This window comes from Haliotis rufescens, unplaced genomic scaffold (genome assembly GCF_023055435.1).
Source record: "Haliotis rufescens isolate VD_foot unplaced genomic scaffold, xgHalRufe1.0.p SCAF_69, whole genome shotgun sequence".
In the NCBI taxonomy this organism is placed as follows: domain Eukaryota; kingdom Metazoa; phylum Mollusca; class Gastropoda; order Lepetellida; family Haliotidae; genus Haliotis; species Haliotis rufescens.
In genome coordinates this window covers 981,871-1,007,824 of record NW_025964360.1, presented here as the reverse complement: position 1 = coordinate 1,007,824, position 25,954 = coordinate 981,871, and the positions used below count along the sequence as shown (strand labels likewise).

Genomic DNA, 25,954 nt, shown 5'->3' with positions numbered 1-25,954 from the left:
CACACAAGATACTTGCTTCAAAAGTTTGGGACTTTTCATCACTTCCAAAAACAATTCTTATTAATGCTCCAAAACGGAACTATTGTAACACTCATACAGTTTTAACTTTCAAAGTTTATGTTGTTGTTAAATGCAATATTTAAGATGTATGATGGAGGTCACACCTGGACTAAACAAACCAGTGGTTGATATAATGAGCATCGTTCCTTGCCACTAAGGTGAGGTGAGGTGAAATTGTGTTTAACGTCGCGTCCAAGATTATTGCACTTATATAGCGACGTGCATGCACGTGTATGTGTGTGTGTGGCTGCTTGTACTAGTCCGGACTGATGCCGATTTATAGTGCTAGCTCACTGAGATACCATGCCGCAGTTTAACATGAATACCCCACTCAGACACAATATACTGACTCCGAGCCGACCAGTCCTTGTTTTAGCCCCTTAATGCCGAGCGCCAGACAGGGTAACAACAAGTACAATCTTTTAACGTCTTTTTGTATGACGCGGCTGGGGATTGAACCCTGGACCTTCCGCTCTCCGGGCGGACGCTCTACCACAAGACCACGGAGGCGGTCCTTGCCACTAAGGAAGGATGACATGCAATCAACAAACTCAGTGATCCTCACCCCGATCTACACAGTTGCATCATACACCAAGCACAGGATACTGGGGGCCTATTATACATCGTGGATTCCCACAGCTGGATGTGCTTTGTTGAAAATGACTAACAAATATTTTTATCACACAATGCTTCATGTTATCAATGTGATAAACTGATCCAATCAATATGCAAATGAGGAAGCTAGCAGGAACTACTTTCAAGCTCCAAACATCCATGCAATGCATTCTTCCCCTATAAACTATTGATAAAATTTCAAATATGGTTAGACAGGGGTTTGCCAATGTGTTGCTGTGTTTCTGCAGACAAACATGGCTGCAAGACATTTTGCACTGTACGACATTGTATTCATACCCAGTTTCTGAGCCCTTTCATTGAATGAAATTACACCTTCAACATCCTTTAATTAAAGGATTACATGAAATGATAAAGGATTGCACAATACAATCTTTATTTCTAATGTATATTTATAACACAAAAAACTTGGCTAATAATCTCTATGTAGCTTTCAATACCTGAAAATAAAAAAATAAATTATCTAGTAATGAACCTAGTCACTGAGACCTCAAAGTGTTCTGGCTCAAGAGACTGCATACTACAGACACACACACAATTTCCCGATTTTTCCTCCGCTTTAGGGCTTGAGAGAGATCCCTTGGCTAACCCTCAGCCATACACAACAGATAGCGCTCACAGGGACCGCAATTAACCTGGGATGTCTGTTAGCACACAGATAACAGTGTTAAACATGAAGGAGGGGCCTTGTTTAGTTGACAACTGTGTAACCACCTCTGTAGTCTAGGGGATAGGGCGTCTGCAAGGAGAGCGGGAGGTCAGTGGTTCAATCCCCGCCCATGTCATACCAACAGATGTTAAAAGATGGTACTTGTTACCCAGCCTGGCGCTCGGTATTATTTGTTTGTTGTATGATGCCGCACTCGGCAATATTCCAGCTATATGACGGCGGTCTGTAAATAATTGAGTCTGGACCATTCAATCCAGTGATTGACATCATGAGCATCGATCCACGCAATTGGGATATGATGACATGCATCAACCAAGTCATCAGGATCCCGATAGTCGCCTCTTACGACAAGCATAGTTACCTTTTACAGCAGGCATGGTTACTGAAGACCTATTCTAACCCAGATCTTCACGGGCCTCACTCGGCACTAAGGGGATAACACAGAGATTGGTCAGCTTCAGTCGGTATACTGTGTCTCAGATTAACAAGACTGATTAAAGAGTGATTTTGGAAATTCATTGCAAATTAGAGGCGTCGGAGTCGGAGCACGAGAGTGTCGGATTAACAGGTCTAAATAGCATTCATTTAATCAGTTCCTATCATTAGTCTAGGATAAAGCAGATTGTCGGATTAACGAGTGTCGGATTAACAAGACTTGACTGTACACTGAAAATGATGTAAAGTGACAGGATCGGGCTAGTAGAGTCAAAAGCTTTAGGCACAGACTGTTACACTACTGTTTCAGTGGGCCCTACCTACCAGCATCCAAACCATGTCAAATGTAATGACAGGAGAGTGTACAAAAAGTAGGCCGAATTCTTGGAGTCAAGTGGCCTGTACTTGTCACCTGACATCCTTTTCAGTGGATATAGTGTTGATGTGAGGAATTTTATTTCACTAAGCTCACTGGACCGAAAGAAATTTGACAAGACCATGTCTGCGGGCTAGTGGCTGTTAATGTAATTACTCCTTCCTAGCAGACCTCCACTCCCCAACCTTGCCCTTTGAAATCAGCAGGTTTGGTGCGAGTATCTACAAGGTAGATAACCAACACCAAGCACATGAGATGCCTTAGACTTGCCCAAGTCTCAAAGGCAATAATTATTAGTTTAAATAATATCTAGATTATGTAAATACTAAGAACAATTTGTCCCTATAAGAGACTGGAGTCCAAGCCTTGCCGATTAGGAAGATTGAATAACAACACATCCATGGACTTTTCTTTCAGTACAGCCTTGGAGCAAGGCTAGAGATGCATTAGTCTTGCACATGTCTCTGAGGTAATAATTTTAAGTTTAAATAATAATTTCTAGATTATGTAAATGATAAGAACAAGCTGTCCCTGTAAGAGACTGGAGTTATTCTGTCCACATCTAGACTTGCCGATTAGGAGAATAGAACTACTACAAATCCTTGGCATTTTCTTTCAGTACAGCCTTGTAGCAAGGCTAGAGATGCAGAGTCCCTGTTCACCCCAGTCCAGGCTTGAATGTACTAACAGCATGTCTTCCCATGGTACTGCATCTTCTGTCTCGCCTTATCGAACATCAGCTGGGTTTTAGTACAAAAACAGCAGATTTTTCCATTCCCAGGAACATTAGGTAACTGTCGGTGCCAGGACTTCATCAGCTTGTTCTATCAGGGACCAGGATTCATACCATCCCTATGCATGCATGTTAATATTAAAAGTAAGCCTCTACCTTTTTGTACTTCAGTCTAAAGATAAATACAACATTTGGGGCCCACAGTCATTTTGAATGCATTGGACAATCTGCACACAACCAGATTTAAAGTACATAAATACATTTGTAGAGGTTATTTAAAGCATAACTGTGTCCTGCCAAAACTCACAAATAAAGAAGACATTGTCTTCTCTGACTACAGTGTTTGTTGTTTAATGCTGCCGTGAGCAACACCAAAGCTGAACCACCCCAGCCTGCAAGTAATCATGTCATGGCCAGACACACCAGCGGTTGACGTTAGGAGCAACGTCCCATTCCTCAGCCACGTTTGTTTGTTTGTTGTTTAACGCCACACTCAACAATATTCCAGCCATATGAAGGTAGTCTGTAAATAATCGGGTCTGGACCCAACAATCCAGTGATTTATATCATGAGCATCAGTCCACGCAACTGGGAAACGATGATATGCATCAACCAAGTCAGCGAGCGTTACCAACCGATCCAGCCTCTTACGACAAGCATTGGTTGCTGAAGACCTATTCTAACCAGGATCGTCAGCTACAACCAAGTTACAATCCACCAAGCCACCACACCTAACCACCCGATCCATGACGTAAATCAAGCATAGGTTGCTGGGGACCTGTTCTAACCCTGATTCCCAAGGGGTTACCCACATTACACTTTGATTCGGGTAAGCTACACAAATGGACATTTACCTAACAGAAACAATACCTGTAGGGGGAGGCTACTCACGCGAATATATTGAATGTAATCTACATGGAGGCTTGGATGTGGTAAATCGGAGCACTGCGTTATCAGGCCAGTGATTGAGTGAGTCAGGAGGGATGAGAAGCACGTGGAGAATGCTTCCTTAGTCAACAGTGTGACAGGTACTAGTGAAAAACATGACACTACTCACAAGAAACATGACACCACTAGCTAATTACTATACATATATACACACGTCATGGAGTCAGTGTCACCAGAGATATAGATACTAGGGATTGGTATTGGATGTTTAAAGTATATCACAATAAAGTATAAACAATATATATTTTACAATGCATAAGGCCGTATTGCAAAACGTATCACAATATAATGTATATTTTGAAATCACAAGCGATTTGAAACATCAATGCAGGAATTGTAGTTCATGAATGGAAAAAAAAAAGGTGCGGAAAGAGCTTAATGTTTACTCATTCAAAAAATAAATACGCAAGGATGCACACTCCAGGACATGAAGTAACCCGGACTTTTGTCCTTCGTCTGTCTCATAATGCTAACCCATTGAGACATAATGCCACAGTTTAGCATGGGTACCCCACTCAGACACATTATACTGACAATTGATACAAAATCACAAAAAATAATAGGTCACAGCTTTTTACTTCATGAATAACTCAAACATTTTTTTAATACCTTCAACAGAAAACTACATACGGAAATATGCTGTTTCTTTCCATGAAGCTGAAAAGTGTGGAAAAACACTTTTGAAAAGTCAAAGATGCATGTGTTTTTATTCGCGGGCATACCAAACGCTCAGACTCACAGCATGTTGTAAGGATGAGAGTGCACAACACACGTCATATGTCGGCCTACAACACAACGTTGACCCAATATCCAGTCCGAATTTTCATATACTGAAACAGTTAAACTCCATAATTAATTAACTAATGTTGTTTAACAATGTAGTTGTATATTCCAGCAATATCTGGGTGACCAGCACAGCCCCTGGACCAGGCAAACCAGTGTCTGAAATAGTGAACATCCCATGGTCTCGCCATACAATGACACATAATCAACCACTCACAAGTTCCGACACATCGTCATACGATGACACACAATCAACCACTCACAAGTTCCGACACATCGTCATACGATGACACATAATCAACCAGTCACAAGTCAGAACACATCGCCATACGATGACACACAATCAACCAGTCACAAGTTAGAACACATCGCCATACGATGACACACAATCAACCACTCACAAGTTCAGACACATCGCCATACGATGACACATAATCAACCACTCACAAGTTAGAACACATCACCATACGATGACACACAATCAACCACTCACAAGTTCAGACACATCGCCATACGATGACACATAATCAACCACTCACAAGTTCTGATGCATCGCCATACAATGACACACAATCAACCACTCACAAGTTCAGACACATCGCCATACGATGACACATAATCAACCACTCACAAGTTCAGACACATCGTCATACGATGACACATAATCAACCACTCACAAGTTCAGACACATCGCCATACGATGACACATAATCAACCACTCACAAGTTTAGATAATCGCCATACAATGACACATAATCAACCACTCACAAGTTAGAACACATCACCATACGATGACACATAATCAACCACTCACAAGTTCTGACACATCGCCATACGATGACACATAATCAACCACTCACAAGTTCAGACACATCGTCATACGATGACACATAATCAACCACTCACAAGTTCAGACACATCGCCATACAATGACACATAATCAACCACTCACAAGTTCTGACACATCGCCATAAGATGACACACAATCAACCACTCACAAGTTCTGACACATCGCCATAGGATGACACATAATCAACCACTCACAAGTTCTGACACATCGCCATACGATGACACATAATCAACCACTCACAAGTTCAGACACATCGCCATACGATGACACACAATCAACCACTCACAAGTTCTGATGCATCGCCATACGATGACACACAATCAACCACTCACAAGTTCAGACACATCGCCATACAATGACACACAATCAACCACTCACAAGTTCAGACACATCGCCATACAATGACACATAGGGACAATGGGCTTATGTAGGTTATCTCATCTGGGATATTTGTAAAGATTCACACTCAAAATAATTTTCCATTTCACTTCATTCAGATCCCACAGTGCAATATAAAACTGTTCCATCTTTTCTGGACAATTTGTTAATGAAAACACTTGGGCAGGCTGAGTGAACTGTGCTGACAAAATGGCTTAGGTCTTCAGCAAAACTAATCCATACACGCTTGCTACATAGGTAAGTTGGTGGGATTAAAGCCGACATTAATGTTCACAATTATAGCTCGCACCTGATATTCTTCTAACAACAAGTTCCCTACACAAACAGCTCAAACAGTTTCCAATTTGTCATCACAACTCGACACTGTAGAGCAATTTAATGAAAATATATCCTCAGCCAAATCTTAACAGCAATCTTTGGAGTCTGGGGCTGAGGCGAATCGGGGCAGAATACCGACAAGCAATTGACAGCTTGTACAGGAACAGAACAGCCGCAAGAAATGAATGGCAGAGCCAAGAAGTGGGGCATAGTCTTTCATCAATCCTCCTTACTCATGCGTACACGGTGGAGTATTACAGTGCGTAGTAGCTAGCACACTATAGTTCCCAGCTATGTACTGACCAACAAGTGTGACTTTGGGTGAGTTGGGTTTAACACCGCTTTTAACAGTATTCCAGATATATCACAGCATGTCCCTATGTAATGTGGGAGGAAAGCCCCAAGTGATGCAGGTCTAAGACGTTTACCACTTCGGTGAAACCCACGAGCACGGGTATGGTGCTGACAAACCTAGAAACATAATCGGAGTGAACCGGGATTCGAACCCACAATCATAGGTTTCTGGCGTGCCCAAGGGACGCAACTCCGCACAGCGAATCGCGGCGCCTTAGACAACTGGGCCACCCGTGCCCCCTACAGTGTGTAGTAGCTAGCACACTATAGTTCTCAGCTATGTACTGACCAACAAGTGTGACTTGGGGAGAAGTAGAACTGGGGTTTAACATTACGTTTACGGCTATTGCACTTATAATATCACATAGCAACATGCATGCACCTCTGTGTGTCAGGCTGCTTCTTCTAGTTCAGACAGATGACTGTTTTACAGAGCTGGCCCACTAACCTGGGATACCATGCTGCAGTTTAACATGAATACCCCACACAAAGCATACTGAGTGAGTCTACAAGTCCTTGTTTTACCCCCTAAATGGCAAGCGCCAGGCAGGGTAACAACAAGTACCATCTTCTACATCTTTTGGAATGACATGGCTGGGGATTGAACCACAAACCTTGTACTGTTCAGGCAGTCACTCTTTCCACGAAACAATGGAAGCTGGAAAGGTCTTTATTGCTTAACACCATACTCAGGAACACTCCATCAATATGATAGACGCCTGTGAATAGTCAAGTTTAGACCAGACAATCCAGAGATCGACATTATGAACAACGGTCCATGCCACTGGGATATATTACATGCCTTTAACCAAGTCACCGAGCCTGACTACCCAATCTATTGAGTCAACCAATTTCCATTAGCTGAATGGAAAGCCTTTGACAGAAGCAGCTTCAATATATGACTAGGGTTGGGAATCATAATCGATCCTCAATATTAGGCAACAGCTAATGACACATAATGATCGATATAAGCCTTAAGTCTTCTAGCTATTTTACCACTCAGTAGAAATGCTTGACTAACCTAGAACTATTTGATAAATAACAAACTTTAGCGTCTTTGTCATATTGTGTGTCAAATAAACACAAGATTGATCGAAAAACTCCCTGAGGCCCAACGACTACACTTCAATTAAATCAATCTAAAATAAAAAAAATCAATGCATTTGCATGTACACTAAGCTCAATATCGTGATTATAACAAAGCAGGATTTTGAGTATTTTAATCCCCATATTTTATAATCTCTAACATGAGTATAATATTCCTTTTAAGATCATCCTGATTTTTTAACAATTTCTAGATATGTGACAGATGAATGACTTGAATTTGAAATTTAAATCCATGAAAAATATTTTATATTCACTGTCTACACAATCATTCTTTACAGTAAATAAAGAAGTTGTTATCCATAAATTATCGAGCTACGTTGTCATCCGTCAACTTCTAAGTAATGCCTATCAAACAATTCATTCTTGTTTGTAGTTTAACGCCAAACTCAACAATATTTCAGCTATATGACAGCAACCTGAAAATAACTGAGTCTGGACCAAACAATCCAGTGATTGATAGTGTGGCAACAATCAATGCTGCCGGGGTACTAGGACATGCTAACAACCAAGTCAACAAGCCTGACAACTGATCAAGCTGGTCGCCTCTTATGACCAGCATAGGTTGCTGAAGACCTATTCTAACCGGAATCCCCAACAGGTCTATCCTTGTTGCCTCACTCAGCAATCTGCTCATCAGCAAATACACCTGGTGGTTGCAGAAACAAAGAAATGCAACAAAAGACTGGCATCAAATAGCGACTGAGCTGAAAATATCCACAATAGTGCCATTAATCAGCGTGGTCTGAAGAAGTCTTGGCGGATGATACTCAGACCACTCTATGGAACAATCAATACACCCCAGAACAAACAGTGACACAGCCTTTTCAGTTTATTTTTTTGACCTGCAACAAAAAAGGAGCAGGCTGACCTTGTATTCTTTCTCTGATAAGAGGAGAGAGCAAGCTGACCTATGATGCCATCCCATATCAACATAAAAGATATTGGCTCTACAGGGTCTCCTTGCCCTGTTCAACAGAGTGATTGTAGCGCTATGACAGTCGTAAGTCTATGTTAAAGTATCGGAGTTACGATCGTCTGAGTGCTACGATCTCATTGTGAAACGGTGACCAGGTTATTAGGATGAATAAATGTTGTTTTATGCTGAACAAGGAGTATTCAAGTAATATCAAGGCAGCCTGGGAAATCTATGTCTGCCTGAGGTAAACCAGTGACTTCAAGCATGAGCAATGATTAGGCCACAATGACAAACAATCATCCAATCACAGAGCCTGACAGGAAGGGAGAAATAATGAAGAAATCTTCACAAAGACTACTTGAACACAAAATTTTAAAAATTTACCATTGTTTGTAAACTCAAGTTTTAGACTTTTTTTCAGAAGATCTCCACTGAATGAAACGGTGAGACAGGAATGGAATACTCATCTTAACATTCTACCAAAGTATATCACTATTCCCTATCATCTTTTAGATCAAAATCCAGAAACAATGTTCAAACTTAACCCTGTCTGTCAATATTTCTCCCTAGTTCCATGGCAGAAATATTGACAGACAGGGTTAAGTTTCTGCCTAGTTCCATGAATCCGTGACGATGCGGGGTAGAATAGGTCTTCCGCAACCCATGCTTGCCTTAAAAGGCGACTATGCTTGTCGTAAGAGGCGACTAACAGGTGGTCAGACTCGCTGACTTGGTTGATGCATGTCATCGATCCCAATTGCATGGATTGATGCTCATGATATCAATCACTGGATTGTCTGTTCCAGACTCGATTATTTACAGACCGCCGTCATATAGCTGGAATATTGCCGAGTGCGGTGTTAAACAACAAACCTAACCTAAGCCTAGTTCCACGGTAACAAACAAAGCTACAGTGCCTGTGGAGGCTCCGTCACAGGTGTGTCTCGCAGATCATGCTGTCATCACCAGTGAAGCTTCTTCCTGCAGCCGAAACATGTGTGCTCTTTATCACAGGGGAACCCCAGCCAGTGGAAAGGTGGCCTGTGTTAATCTTGTTCTAGGAAGGAAGTTGGACACAGACGAGGTTTTGAGTATTGTGAGTCAGAGATCCCTGGTGAGGAAGCTGGTCCCTGCCTGTGATGCAGTGGAAGTTTCCCCTCTGTGTTGTAACAGAGATAACACTGGGAGTAGGTGAGCCGTAACACTGCTGTGTACAGTATATCTATCAGCTTGATTGTGGAAGAAAGCCTGTTTATTTGTTTCAAGCCACACTCAGCAATATTAAAAGTAAATGAGTGAGTGAATATGGTTTTATGCCGCTTTTAGCAATATTCCAGCTATGTCATGGCGGGGAACACCAGAAATCTGCTTCACACATTTAACCCATGTCAGGAATCGAACCCGTGCGAACACTTTAACCAATAGGCTACCCGATCGACTCTCTAAAAGTAAATGATAGCAGTCTGTAAATAATCGTGTCTGGACCAGACAATCCAGTGATTGACATAATGAGCATCGTTTTTCACAATTTGGATATGATGACATGCATCAACCGAGTCAGCGAGCCTGACCTATAAATCCTGTTAGTCACCTCTTCCACATGCATGGGTTGCTGGACCAATTCTAAGGGACTGACCGTTTGATAGTCAGGGGGCTGGGCTTTTCTGGGGATTTTTCTGGAGATTTTCAGGAATTTTCGGGGACAATATATTTTCTTCAATAAAACCCCCTCCCCCTTGAATATCATCAAATTATCTGTCCCCAACCAGGATCTTCATGAGGAAAGATCCATTAAGTTTATCCATTTGGTGAAGTACAAGCATCAATTGGTGTTCGCAGAATCATCAGGGCAAATTTGGGATTTGAACCCATGATCATCAGCTTGTGGCAGGCCTAAGGGACACAACTCTGCAAAGCAAACCAGCACCTCAACACAACTGGTGGCATTTTCTGGCACGAGAAAATCAATACTCAACAAAATCAATTATCTCCCACATGTGCTGAAGCATTCCTATCATGACTGACTCCCTCTGCTATCAGGAAGTTTAATGTCTCCCCTCCTTCCTGAGGAAACATGGGCACAATGACAGCAGGCATCACTGCAGTAATGTGTTGCATCTGCCCAAAAAACATCTTCAACTGAAAGCATATTTAAATAAAATAGCTGTTTGTTCTATGTCAGCTTCAGGCAAGTAATAGCGTTTGGCATAGGGGGAAAAAAACCAAGGACTGGTCGGCTCACAGACATTTTACTGTATCTGTTTGTTTGTTTGTTGTTTAACGCCACACTCAACAATATTCCAGCTATATGAAGACTGTAAATAATCAAGTCAGGACCAGACAATCCAGTGATTGACAGTGAGTGAGTGAGTATGGTTTTACGCCGCTTTTAGCAATACTCCAACAATATCACGGCGGGGGACACCAGAAATGGACTTCACACATTGTACCCATGTGGGGATTCGAACCCGGGTCTTCGGCGTGACGAGCTGCCACTTTAACCACTAGGCTACCCGACCGCCCCAGTGATTGACAGCATGAGGATTGATCCATGGAATTGGGATCGATGACATTCATCAACTATGTAAGCAAGCCTTACCACCCAATCCCATTAGTCTCCTCTTATGACAAGCATAAACGCCTTATACTGTGTCTGAGTGGAGTATTCATGGTCCAGCTAGCACTATAAGACCGGCATAAGTAATGACATCTTTGATTGTACAGTGTATTTATCGCCATCCCATTTCAATAACCACCCTGGACCAAATGGCCATCTTCCTATTACTAACATATCCTGCCTCTTGGTGGAGCAGATAGAGCGACTGCCCGGAGAGTGGAAGGTCAGTGGTTTGATCCTCAGACGCCTCGTAACAAAAAGTTTGGTACTTCTTGTTATCCTGCCTTAAGCATGGAATTAAGATACTAAGTACTGATTGGTATGGAGTCAATTAACTGAGTGGGTTATCCATGTTAAACTGTGTCATGGTATCTCATGGTACCTAGCACTATAAAACTATTAGTCAGGACTAGTACAAGCAGCCACAAAAACACACACGCATGCATGTGCAATATCTTGAACACGATATTAAACCACATTTTAGCTCAAGTCACCTTCCCACACATCCAGTGCAAGGAAGGAACATATCGAGTGAACTATACTTGATCTTGTTGTACAAGAACATACAACCATTATCCTATGCAAGCCCGACATTTTGACAGCTGTAGGGGAGTATTATTTACACACTGCAAATGAGATTTCGGGAACCTACCACTGATAGAAATGCCCTTAATAAGTTGTAAGAAGCTATCACAAAATGTGCTTGTGTTCCACACATCTCACATGTCACAGGTTGTAGTGAGTGAGAGTTAGGTTTAAAACTGTTCTAAACATATTATCAGTTTCACGTGGGAGTGAAGCTCATACTGTCAAAGGTTCTAGATGTTTACCTTGTTGCGAAACCCGAAAGTACAGATATGGTGGTGGCAAACCTAGAAACATAATCAGGTTGAATCCTGGATTCGAACCCATGATCACTGTCGTAAGAGGCGATTAACAGGATCAGGCTCACTGACTTGGTTAATGCATGTCATCGTATCCCAATTGCGTGGATCGATGCTCACGATGTCAATCACTGGATTGTCTGGTCCGGACTCGATTATTTACTGCCATTAAATAGCTGGAATATTGCTGAGTGCGGTGTTAAACAACAAACAAACAAACAAACAAACAAACAAACAAAACCCATAAGGGACACAACTCTGCACAGCGAATTGCATGGAGTTGTGTCCCTTGGCCACACCTGAAACTTGTGATTGTGGGTTCAAAAGCTGGCCCACTCAATCCAAGCAAAACAAGTGAGATGCCATAGTTTCATTTACATCACATCTGTTTAATGTGGGAAGAAAGCTCAAAGTGGTGCCAGTCACCTCGCCCTAGGCTACTAAACTGTGCCGAAAGACAAAAAGAAATTAATGATGGCAGTCCTCATTGACTAGTATCATTGAGTCCTATTATTCTGAAACAGTTCTCAATGCTTTTATTTTTGATAAATTGGAACTAAACAGAACTGACAGAAAATGTACACATAGTAAAACATTTTCCCTCGTTCAAGTAGGACAAGCTACAAAGTCGGGAAGACGAGCATTTTGAAAAAAAAAAAGAATTTCTAAGGCTGGAAGCTGGTCATAACGGTTTACCTCTCGGTCAAACTCAATATTGTATGGTGTTGACTGACCAGGGATCATAATCAGTGGCAATCCTCAGATTCAGACTCGCATCCATCTGTCCTGCCAAGGGACATAACTGTGCCAAACACAATATGGCACCTTGCACCAGCGTGCCACTGGGATCATCCTTGAAATAACTAGGCCATCTACTACATTCAATGGCACCAGTTCATCAAAGCTGAAACATCCTAGCTTCCAAGTTTATATAGAGTATCAACAATTAGGCCGAGTTAGCCACCACATGCTACATTGTATACTGTCTGTGCCTCCACAAATGAGGAAGTCATTAGATGAATACTGCCTGTGTTACCGCGTGCAGAACATACACAACTAGCTCATGCCAAGTTCCTCCAACAAGAGGAAACACTCCGGAGACTAACAGATGCACCAAAAGTAAATTGAATTTATTTTGTAAAGCAGAAATGATGTACGTCAGTCTTCATACCAACCATATCAATATCATGACAAAGCATGTCCTTAAAGATAGACGTTGACAGCCCGTTGTATTTTCATGCTCTTGATATTGGCAAAAGAATGTTGTTTTATGCCAGTCAGTCACAGTGTTTGAAATTAAGTCACAGGGAACTTGTCATGGCCCTAATGTTGAATGCAGGGTTCACTGTAGGTGTTTTCTAACATGGGCCCTTTATGTGAAAATTTCAAATATTCCAGAGGTACGCCCCTACAGCACAATGTTAAAATGCCCCATTGTATTTGAAAATGGGAGCCTTTTTTCAAATTTAGGGGCTAACCCACTAGGCACAAGGACCAACCCTAGAGTTATCCCTGTAGATGTTCACAGTCTCAGAAACCAAGTTCTACAGGAGCGAATTTTAAGGATCCAGTAGTCCCCATTATTTTGAACACAGCAGCTACTTTAGCACGGTGCAAAATAATCCATTTTCATCTCATCAAACTAGCTGTTGATAGCACTATCAAATGGCACACCATCTGTACACAACACAGTAGCACTTTACATTCACACTTTAATGCAGTGGCCTGCACATAATCAAAAATCAGGCAGCTAAACTAGCAGTTGATAGCACGAGCACATACCACACCACCAGGGTATGCTGACACTGCCCAGCCCAGCCTTGTGACCGCCCAGCCGTCAGTAGTCACCCTGAACCCATCACCATTGGACTCACACCCTACATCGCCACACGGCCACCATGAAGTAGACACTCACTAGTTCTGGGACGGGGAACTCAGGTACTAGGGTCAGGTGGGTACTGAGTAGGACCTGGGTACCCACAGGACTACCCGGACCCAGTTAGTCACGTGATATATTGTTTAATGACCAAACTTATCTGGAACTCCATGGTTACAAGTCACTCATGTTTGCATTTCTTTCTGATTATGCACACATTCCAGTTGACTTTCATATGTTTGAATAAAGACAAACTTTAGTCAACTTCAGTCAACTTCAGGGTATGCATGACTAGATCGTTTTATACATGAATCTAAATATATTTTGCCAGGGCTATGGTGAAACTATTCCCAATCGGGCAATCTCCTGAGGCCTACAGCGGGTGCCCGGGTAGGGTCGGGTAATAGGGGGTTTGGTAACCTGGTAATAAATTTGGACTCGTCCCAGCCCTAACTCTCACCAAAGTCAAACTTTCTTCCACGTCAAAGCTTTAACAGGCTTCACATTCACTGTCCATGTCCTGAATGTACAGAACATTCATCAACCAGAACATACTGCTTCTATATTCTTGGCACTTACATTAGAATAAAGCCCATTTTACTCAAGCATTAATTCCAATAATAAAATTCTAAATTCTCTTGTGCTATCTGAGAAATTGACATTTTAATGAGGAACAATGGCACATACATACAGTTGATAGGAAATTCAAAGAAAGTAGCTTGAGTGAACGCATTACATTTATCAACATCACTGCTTGGCACGCTGGGGTCCTCCCTGTTCTAAAAGCTATCAGATGTTCCAGGCATCAAATGACTCTCTGTTTATTTCTGCATGGTAACGATAAAGACGCACATTTTTTCTGCTATAAAATAAAATGAATCATGAAGATTGCATGAGGAGCATATCTGGATTTTTTTCGGAATGAAGTGGGTTATTTGTGTACACAGTTAAGTTAACACTAAACCACAACTCATATGAACCATGTGTCTTTTTTCTGACTGAATATACAAGAAGAAACAGATTCAACAAATTTTAAATGATGAGCTGGGAACAGCACGATGAAGTGTCTGGGAACAGATTCATGTGCAGTCTGGACTGGCAAAAGATAACATGCAATATCTCTCTCGTTGACAGATATTCCGTCACAGGGGAAAGAGCAAGAATTCAACATCATGATTACATGATTGGTGAAACATGAGCTGTGTTGGAAGTGACCAGTAGAGTCCATGCCAGAAAAGTTCAAAATTATAAGAACCTGGGATTGTGGGAAGTGTTATAATAAAAGGGGTCCAGGGGCTTTCTGCTTCAGTATTTATCAAAGGACCCCTAAATCTGGAGACCGCCTCCGTGGTCTAATAGTAGAGTGTCTGCCCGGAGAATGGTAGGTCTGGGGTTCTAACCCTGGCCAGGTTATACCAAAAGATGTTAATTGGTACATGTAACTTGTTGTAACACTGCCTGCCGCTCGGCGTTCAGGGGCTAAAACAAGGACTGGTCGGCTTAGAGTCGGTATACTATGTCTGAGTAGGGTATTCATGTTAAACTGCGGCATGGCGTCTCAGTGGGCTAGCATGATGAAATTGGTATAAGTCCTATTACAAGCAACCACCCAACCACAATCGTAGCTATATAAGTGCAATAATCTTGAACGCGACGTTAAAACCCATTTCACCTCGCCTAAATCTTGAAGGTTTTTTTATCACCTAGGTTATGACAAGGATCCCTTGACTTGCACGCATACTTTCACAACTGGCGCATCACTAGCCAGTCTGTCTCTGAACCATATTATTTACCATTCCACCCACCCAGCTCTTACTGAAATGCTATAGCTCTAAATGAAGCAAGTCTAGATTTTCCAAAGGTACAGGTTCTAAATCTCCCATCTCACTGAGGTTCCTTATTAATTTAAATGTAGTTGCTTGTTTCTATCAAAATTTCATATTTTCCGAGACAAAGGGTAGTCTAGAGGATGCGACATTAAAACCCATTTCGCCTCACCTAAATCTGGAAGTTTTTTTTATCACCTAGGTTATGACAAGGATCCCTTGACTTGCACGCATACTTTCACAACTGGCGCATCACTAGCCAGTCTGTCTCTGAACCATATTATTTACCATTCCACCCACCCAGCTCTTACTGAAATGCTATAGCTCTAAATGAAGCAAGTCTAGATTTTCCAAAGGTACAGGTTCTAAATCTCCCATCTCACTGAGGTTCCTTATTAATATAAATGTAGTTGCTTGTTTCTATCAAAATTTCATATTTTCTGAGACAAAGGGTAGTCTAGAGGATCATGTATCTTTTTCTGAGTCCTGACAATGTCAAGCACTGGCCTCACTCTCTTCTAACAAGCTTCAGGTTTGGCTACTGCTCCTTCTCTGCCATCTTACAGGACATTTGGGAGGGTGGGACAATGGTCTGGAGACATTTCACACAATTACTCCTCACAAATGAAAGGCAGTATCACGGATACACACTGAAAACATTCCAAAGACGTAAGCCTGATATTTCTCAGTGTTAAACAAACACCCTTGAGCCCCCACCCTTCCACAACTCCAGTCTAGAGACATCAAGTTACATAATGTGCCCAAGAGAGTCTACATCTGAAACAAGATGCTTGAGGGGACAGCGTGTTGCAGTGGGAAAGAACAAATAATGAGTAACAGAAAAGGGTGTCAACTCATATATGATCCTCCAAAATAATTATTTCCACTTTGTTCAAGAAAACATATCCCAGAACTGTGATAATATGATTAACTGCATCATGCCAGGGTTAGAACTAAAGTCAAAAGCTTTACTAGCCCGGGTAAACATAAAATGCCCATGTAGTGTTACAACAATGGGGAAATTGACAAATTTGTTCTAGCCCAAAGGAATTTTTACTAGCCTCAGGCTAGCGGGCTAGTGTTAAGTTCCAACCTTGCATGCTATCATCACATATACACCTTTCATGTGACATTGACTTCAGATGTAAAATTGCAGACGGGGCACAAAACAATATTCACTTCCCTACTCAGTGTCCAATATTAGTGAGTGAGTGAGTTTGATTTTACGCCGATTTTAGCAATATTCCAGCAACATCACGGCGGGGGACACCAGAAATGGGCTTCACACATTGTACCCATGTCGAGAATCGAACCCGGGTCTTCAGCGTGATGAGCGAATGCTTTAACCACCAGGCTACCTGACCGCCCTTTGTTGTTGTGGCTATAGTATTTGAATATAGGGACTCCCTAAATCTTCAATTTTTAACATTAGGATTCTCACACAAGGAACCCTTACAGCTATAGAAACTAACAGTTTCAGCCTACTAGTCCTTATAATGATAACATATCGCAAAACCATTAAAAAGGGCAAATTTATACTACGGATACCTAACTATTGGGCAGTTTGGTAAGGACTATAGGACTTGTGCCAATTTCTAACGCTGGCCTTGACGTTCATTAATTTCAAACACTGCTGACAAAGCTTGCAGGGATTTACAGAGCCCCTTATTCGGTCCAAAATTAAGGCAAATGTCAGCAAAACTTCCCAAATTGACATTACAAATTTCCCAATTCATGCTAAATACTACTACCTTAGTTTATGGTTTCTCAGGAAAAACTTGTATTTCACTGACCAACTTGAGCAAAATAATTTATAACAATAATGGCTCTGGTCGTGGCAACTTCCAAACTTTCGGGAAGTTGTATTCTATCGGACCATCATTCAGGCGATGTTTCTGACGGATCACGATCTGAAAAATACTATCATGAAAGTATATCCCGTGGATAAGCCGACCCCTTTCTACAGAATCTTTTTTCTAGTCCTCAAAATTCGGCTTATACGCAGTCATATACGGTATTCATTTCCACAAATGGCCTACCATGGGTAAATAGTTTGGAATCTTCAGGTTTGGTAAGCTTCGCCTTGGCCAAATCGTTTTTCTAACTTTTTAGCAAGCATGATGTAGCTGTTCAATGAATCCAATGATGTTCTAAGATATTATTGACACAAAGTTCACTTGGTGGAAATCTTGCAGACCTGCACCCCTCAACAATCATGGATTTTCATCTAGCATCAAACTTCTAAAGAATTCCCTCAATAAGGGTCACAAGTATTAGCATGCACCTCAGTGCATCTGGGGAATGTTTGAAGTTACTGCCCTTGCTGTGACTATTAAGCCCACACTGCATGGATAGAGCCCTACCAAAATTGTCAGGTGTAGAGCTTAATGCAAGTGTCCCCTGAAAAAGGTGAAGAAGGGTGTAGGGTCAGCTTGGAGCAACAGATCACCACAGAGACGTGAGGCTCACTTCCAACAGATGCACTATCACTGCTACCATTCAGACTAGTCCATGTGGAAGTACATCAAGGATTGATCTGTGGAGACTGAAGTGGTTTGCCTATCACAGCTGAGGAGGCATTCCTGACATGCTGCCTGCCACACGCTATCTCTATTGCCTACACAGCCTCTGCGACTTCTGGGAGGTTTTTCATCTACACTGATGTGGTTGGTTGGTTTGTTGTTTTACGCCTCACTCAGCAATATTCCAACTATATGATGGCGGTCTGTAATAATCGACTCTGGACCAGACAATCCAGTGATTGATATCATGAGCATCGATCCACACAATTGCGATACGATGAAATGCTTCCACCAAGTCAGTGAGCCTCACTACCCGATCCCATTAGTCAACTCTTACAACAAGCATAGTCTCCTTTTACTGCAAGCATGGGTTGCTGAAGACCTATTCTACCCCGGGTCTTCACGGGTCCCATCTACACTGAAACCCTGTTAGTCCAGAACCCCTGTATTGTGGATCATTACAACTGAGAACCCTGTGAAGGATCGGGTACAAATAGGTCTTCAGCAACTCATGTCTGTCGAAAGGGGCGACTAACGGGATCGGGTGTTCAGGCTCGCTGACTTGGTTGATGCATGTCATTTTATCCCATTTGCTCATGATGTCAGTCACTGGTTTGTGTTCCAGACTTGATCATTTACAGACCGCCATCATATAGCTGGAATATTGCTGAGTGCGGGTTTAAACAACAAGCAAACAAAACAACTGGGAATGTCCACACTGTGCTGGCTGCATGACAAGCGACTTCTGGGGCGTTATTCATCTACATTGAAACCCTGTTAATCCAGTAACCCTGAACTATGGAACTATTGGTAAATAACCTTAGTTATGACGGTCAAAATGCGAACCCAAAACAGCCAGAAAAAAATCTACCTGCGCATGTTACAACCCCCTTCATGCTGACCTCATTCAAGGTACCAGGAACTTGCACCAGAGACAGCTACATAAATATGCTAATGCAAAGTACAAAATATGGCAAGATATACAATGAAACCAATGGACTTATTATTCATCTAACATAAATTCAGATGGTGCAATATTCTATCGGACTTGCTGAATCTGTCCTCGAGGCTACCTGTGAAGCAATGCCATGCACCAGGCAAGGAGTGGATCATTCGTTTCTCATTTGTCTCTGGTAATTTGACAGCTCAATGTCTTCCAAAACAAAATAACTATAGCAAATGGAAGAATGTTGATTGTTTCTACAAATCCCTTCCCCAGTTCAACACTGCCGGTTGTCTATTTTCCAGACCTCCCCAACCAGGGTGTGGAATAAACAGCCACAGGTACAGGATTGCTGAACTTGTCAATAAATGTTGACATTTTTTCGGAACATACAGTTCATATTTCATCCAAAGCTGTCTGTGCCAAATACTTCAGTGCCATTTAGCCCAAATACATTTCTTTGTATCATTTCCTTAGGTCTTAGTGTTAAGGTATAGTTTTTCATCTGTTTGTTTCACGCTGTACTCGGCAATATTCAAGCCATATAACAGCGGTCCGAAAATAGTGAGTGAGTACGGTTTTACGCCGCTTTTAGCAATATTCCAGCAATATCACAGCGGGGGACACCATAAATGGGCTTCACACATTGTACCCATGTCGGGAATCAGACCCGGGAATACGGGAATAGTCACCTTTTACGGCAAGCATGGGTTGCAGAAGACCTATTCTACCCCGGATCTTCACGGGTCTCATCTACACTGAAACCCTGTTAGTCCAGAACCCCTGTATTGTGGATCATTACAACTGAGAACCCTATGAAGAACCGGGTACAAATAGGTCTTGAACCCACGTCGGGAATCAAACCCGGGTCTTTGGCGTGACGAGTGAACGCTTTAACCACTAGGCTACCCGGCCGCCCCTTAGACAGTGATGAGCTGTTATACCAGACTGGAAGACATCTTACTTGGACTCAGGCTTTGGACTACTGGCTAAAGACGCAGAGTGGCAAATTGTCTGGTGCCCCTTTGTTGTAACAGGTGAGTGAGTGGCATGTTGACCTTGCCAACCCATCCCCGGAACTCTTTAAGGCCACATTAAGAAAACATAAGACCAGTTCCTACAAGTGTATATCCAGCATCTGGTATGTAATCTCTGCTCCCATGTACGTCAGTCTGTCCAGTAATGTGTTCACTGAAATAACTTTTAGCTGCGTCTGTGGTCAACATACACAAGCCTGGTTTTCGGAGAAGTATAGTTGTATAGTTGAACATATCTTGAACAATCTTAAATCCCTGTCTCAAAGTCATAATCAGTTGCTTCCTGATGTAAATATCCCCAAGGTAGGCACTTATTTGATTCATTAGAGTGAGTTAGGTTTAATGCTGCTTTTAACAGTATTCCAGTTATATCACGGTGTGTCAGCTTAATGTGGGAGGAAAGCCCGAAGTGATGTAGGTCTCAGACGTTTACCACTTCGGTGAAACCCAGTTTGCCAGTCTTTGCTTCATACAGAATTCAGGCTTATAATACCAGTAACACAACACAAGGCTCCCTCCTCCAACTTCAAACAGATGATCATATGTTTAACATATTTCAACATATATTTTTTAACTTTAATTTTTTGTAATTTACATGAGATAAGTATTGGTTTGGAAAATTCAGGGCTTTTCAAAGCCTTTCAAGAAAGAATCCAATTAGTGTGAGTCCTGTACATACATTAACAGTCTGATACGTTAGCCACTCAGATGACACTCATAAGCGCAGATAATAATAATCCATACAATAACACCATATTCCACTGAAAATGACACTTCCAGCCAGGTTCAGGCTAGTAGTTTCAAAGTTTTTGGCACAAACTGCACTGAACATGGCATCTTGGAAAAACACATCTTGATATGAAACTCCTATCTACTACTTCTCTGGTACCATCTCCATCACTTCAAACAGCCCTCCTTCAACTGCAATCCCACCGTCCTGATCTACGAATCCATCATAGATTTAATGGGCATAATTACAAAAACCTGGGATTTGAAAGGCTCACTCCAGGAGCACATAGACTAGCAGTGATAAGCCTGTGAAAGCCACAGCTCTCCTGATAGGCTACCAATGAAACTGCCTGGTAGGTAGCTGGACTGTCAACCATACCAGGGGCATGTCAAATACTCACGGTTTAGTGAAAACATTCATCTTACCACAGTGCTGCCATTGGAATACAATTAAATTTTTGTTGTGTTCATTGTAATTTCAGTCCTTGAATTATGAATTGAAAAACCGATTCTTACAAACGTTTGAACATCGTTTTTTCAATTCATATCTCAATGGAGTGAAAAAAATCCCTCATCCCTAAATATTCTACTAAAGAGAAGTTAAAGAACACCTGAGTCTTTCATACTGCTACAGTTCATCACTCATGGTCGAGTGAATAGAGCATCTTCCCAGAGAGTGGAAGGTCGGTGGTACCATCCCCTGGCTGGCCATGGTCCAACAAATAGTTGTTAATGCGTCAGTAGATATCTACCTTTTACATTGGAAGTGTAGTGGATGTATGACTTGGATGTGTGACTTGGATGTATGACTTGGATGTATGACTTGGATGTGTGACTTGGATGTATGACTTGGATGTATGACTTGGATGTATGACTTGGATGTATGACTTGGACGTGTGACTTGGACGTGTGACTTGGATGTGTGACTTGGACGTGTGACTTGGACGTGTGACTTGGACGTGTGACTTGGATGTGTGACTTGGATGTGTGACTTGGATGTGTGACTTGGATGTATGACCTGGATGTGTGACTTGGATGTGTGACCTGAATGTGTGACTTGGATGTATGACTTGGATGTGTGACTTGGATGTATGACTTGGATGTATGACTTGGATGTGTGACTTGGATGTATGACCTGGATGTGTGACTTGGATGTATGACTTGGATGTATGACTTGGATGTATGACTTGGATGTATGACTTGGATGTGTGACTTTGATGTGTTGGACATGTGGGCGTCAGAAGGAAAGATATGTTTCACATAACTATCTCCAGGCTGATAGACCGTCTCTGTGGTCTAGGGGATAGACCAGCTGCCCAGTGAGTGGAAGGTTAGTGGTTCAAACCCTTGGTTGCATCGTACCAAAAGAAGGTAAAAGATGGTACTTGTTACCATGCCTTGCACTTGGAATTGACGGGATAAAAGAAGCATTGGTCGGCTCCGAGACAAAAGTCTACTGTGCCTATCCATGTTAAACTGTTGCTAGGGTTTCAATGGGCTAGAACTATAATACCGGCATAAGTCTGGACAGACAGACAGACACATTGTATGCAAGTCCATCACCATATAAGTGCAATAATCGTAAACACGACCTCACCTCACCTCGCCTCGCCTCGCCTCACCTCACCTCACCTCACCAACTGGTCAACATGGTAATTGGCAGTGTTCGAAACTAAGGAGGGTCCAGGGCTTCTTGATATCTGATATAATATTTGAATCACAGGACCCCCTAAATCTTCAACTTTTTAACATTAGAGTCATGACATGAACACCTTCAATTTCCTGCTTAATTCCAACTCTGGCGACTCTTTTTACCTAAATATTGAAAGAATACAAATCCTATATAGGAAGCTTCAAGGAGCATCTTTAACCCCATGGCCTTCAGCACAGTTGATGTGAAAGTGTGCATGTGAATGCAGGCTGGCCTGACAGGCGGAAGTTGCTCTTCCTCATCATCACAAGTTATCCTGAGAGAGCTAATCAGGAACTACTTCAGCTCGAAGCTGTGCGAGTCAACGATGTTTTATGTCAACATAGCAGCTATTCACAACAATAAGAAAGCCACTCCAATTGTGTTCTACTTCCAGTATTTCTATGAGGCAGCACAAGAGAGGTCATCGTATATCACAATAGCCATAAATCATTGATGTCGATACTATATCGATACAGATTTATGAATATCAATACTAAATTACTAAATCACTGCCAGAGAAACGTTTACATTTATTATGAGTACCAACTAATATGGACAATGAGAAGGCCTTACGCATATAATCGGTCAGCCTAGTTCATATTTAGCATTTAACTGATTAATCACAGGACCACATAACCATACATCCAAACTTTTAAAATGATCACTTTTATTATTAATCAATATAAATACTAAAATGTGCAATCAATGACACCTCCAGGTAAAGTGTTTTTTAATCGATCCCCAGCATCCAATGCTGATCCTAAAAGGATTGGGAGGTCAGGTTCGGTAGCCTTGTTGATTGTGTGTCATCATATCCAAACGGTTTGGAACATTACACAACATTAAAGAAAAAAATAAACAAATATGGACAAAAAAAGGCAGTGACCATGTTGTCCGTAAGCTTTTGAAATACTATCAATCCTACCAGTGACAATACAACCCCACTCTGGTATGTTAACCCAGGAGCCGGGTAAGAGCATTAACGCCACTTCCTAAGACGATCAGTAACTGGTCATGGGTCATGCCAGGTATTCCGACTAACTAGACGCTTAATTAAGTTGTGGGTCATGTCACTGTCTTAATAAGATAAGGAGAGGGTCCCACACAAGCTCTGGACTAGCAGCTTAGGGAGTTCTCCCGACTCATCAATTATACAACAAGTGGCTGCAACCATAAGACATCAGCTTCAGTCTTTACATGATGTGTCCGGTATCGTAATTAGATAAACACCAAGGATATAACCACTTCCAGGTTGGTATATGCGATTACTGAAAATGGATTACAAGTGTATCTTGTTCTGCGTCTTGCAGACACCAATGCGTTACTGCGTGCAAACGGAGAGCATGTAACAAGCTCATCCCTTACTGAAACAGAATATGTTATTGATATTTTCCGGGGTAAAACAGAAAGATAACGAAGCTACTCAAATAAATCAGGATCAAATTAAAACATATTATTAACACTGTTAGCCAAATTACATGCAAGACACATAAAGTGAAAATATTCAAAATGGCCGACATTCTTCCCAGAATGCAACACCATCAAAACCAAAAAGATAACAAAATTTAGTACCTAAAATCAGCCAACAAAATGTTAACGATGAAAAACATGAATTGATAGTATATTTTACCTTGTCCACGTTTGTCCTTGTCTTTGCTGAGGTTTCCACGTACACCACCTTCCATTCCTGGGCCCGTTTTGTGGCTTCATCGTTACTAACTTGTCGCTTCTCCTCTAAGTCACACTTGTTCCCAACCAACAGGAATGGAATGTTTTCGTCATTTTTCACTCGTAAAATTTGTTCTCTGAAAGAAACAAAGATAATTAAAGACATATTCCAATGTCTCATCCACATTGAAAACAAAAAAATATTGAATTTGTTCCCCTAATTCCCACTGCAACAAACAAGTGATTATTTTACTATGTCACAATCTTCATGTCACCAATAAATCCTAGAAGCTCTATCTGATGACAGGATCAAGAATTCAAGTTCAGTAAATGTTTGTCTTGTTGCCATGGTTACACTCAAGACAAAGTTGATACACAAAATTGGATTAATTGTGTCAAGAGGATCTCCTCCCGAGAGCTGATGAAGCAGTTTTTTCCCATATGATGCTGAAGCTCATATTCAGTGTCTGTCTCTGTGATATTAACTTGGAAGTTATACCAAATATATTCCAAGCTCTATTTACCATGAATCCTCCTCTTTTCTTGCAATACATGAAGCTGTACAGCAATAAGATTTTGTTTCTACTATATTTCTAGTTGAGTGTCAATTAGGAAATGCTATCTCTCAGAAATGTCTGCAGACACAGTCTCATGTGAGCAGTCTGTGGCTTAGTCACTAGTCCGAAGCCTGAGTCTAATAAAAGTCTATTCGGTCTCGTAAGCTCAGCTAATAATAGTCCATATATCAAGACTAAAATCTACTGAAAGTGATCGGACCAGTCAGCTCAAGTGAGTGAGTATGGTTTTATGCAGCTTTTAGCAATATTCCAGCAATATCATGGCAGGGGACACCTGAAATGGGCTTCACACATAGTATCTATATTGGGAATCGAACCCGGATCTTCGGCATGACGAGCAAACGCTTTAACCACTAGGCTACCCAACCACCCCCCAGTCAGCTCAAACATTTTGACATTTTGAATATTCATGCTGGCCTGCACGCCCAGGCAAATCAAGTTTCAAAAGTAGTGGCATGAAAAAGGCACGAGTCTGCTGGCTTAATCAAATTTTCATGTAATCATGATCCCTTGTTTTAAACATAATTTATTGTCCAACTCACAAAGGGATTGTAAATCAATGTATTGTATCGTGGGCCTCGTACCTGGATGTAATACTGTATTGCCGTATTGTTACACTACTACCCGGAATCGAACCCAGGACTCCAGTTTGAGGAGTTCACAAGGCTACCCCACTGCCCCACAAAGTTGATGTCTATAAGGTCTGACACAGTGAGTGAGTGAGTGAGTGAGTGAGTGAGTGAGTGAGTATGGTTTTACGCAGCTTTTAGCAATATCACATTGTACCCATGTCGGGAATCGAACTCGGGCCCTCGGTGTAACGAGCAAACACTTAAACTACAAGACTACCCCACTGCCCCCTGCAGTAACGAAGAGCAACACAAGAGTAGAGATGTATAATATTGTTGATTAAACCAAATACTATGGGAAGAATAACATTTAATCTCTTTCAAAGTAACAAAGAAGGGTAAGTTTTTGTTCGAGTGATCAATGTTCCAT

The 25,954-nt window shown here is 41.7% G+C and overlaps 1 protein-coding gene across 2 annotated transcripts in view; it reads right to left on the bottom strand.

Annotated features, from left to right (window-relative positions):
* Positions 1-25,954, bottom strand: part of LOC124148700 (ras-related protein Ral-A-like) — a 76,064-nt gene that overhangs the window by 12,215 nt on the left and 37,895 nt on the right. For both annotated transcript variants that reach the window (XM_046519936.2, XM_046519937.2), the window contains exon 4: positions 24,340-24,514. In XM_046519936.2, the coding sequence (XP_046375892.1) occupies positions 24,340-24,514 (175 nt within the window). The remainder of the gene's footprint in view (positions 1-24,339; positions 24,515-25,954) is intronic.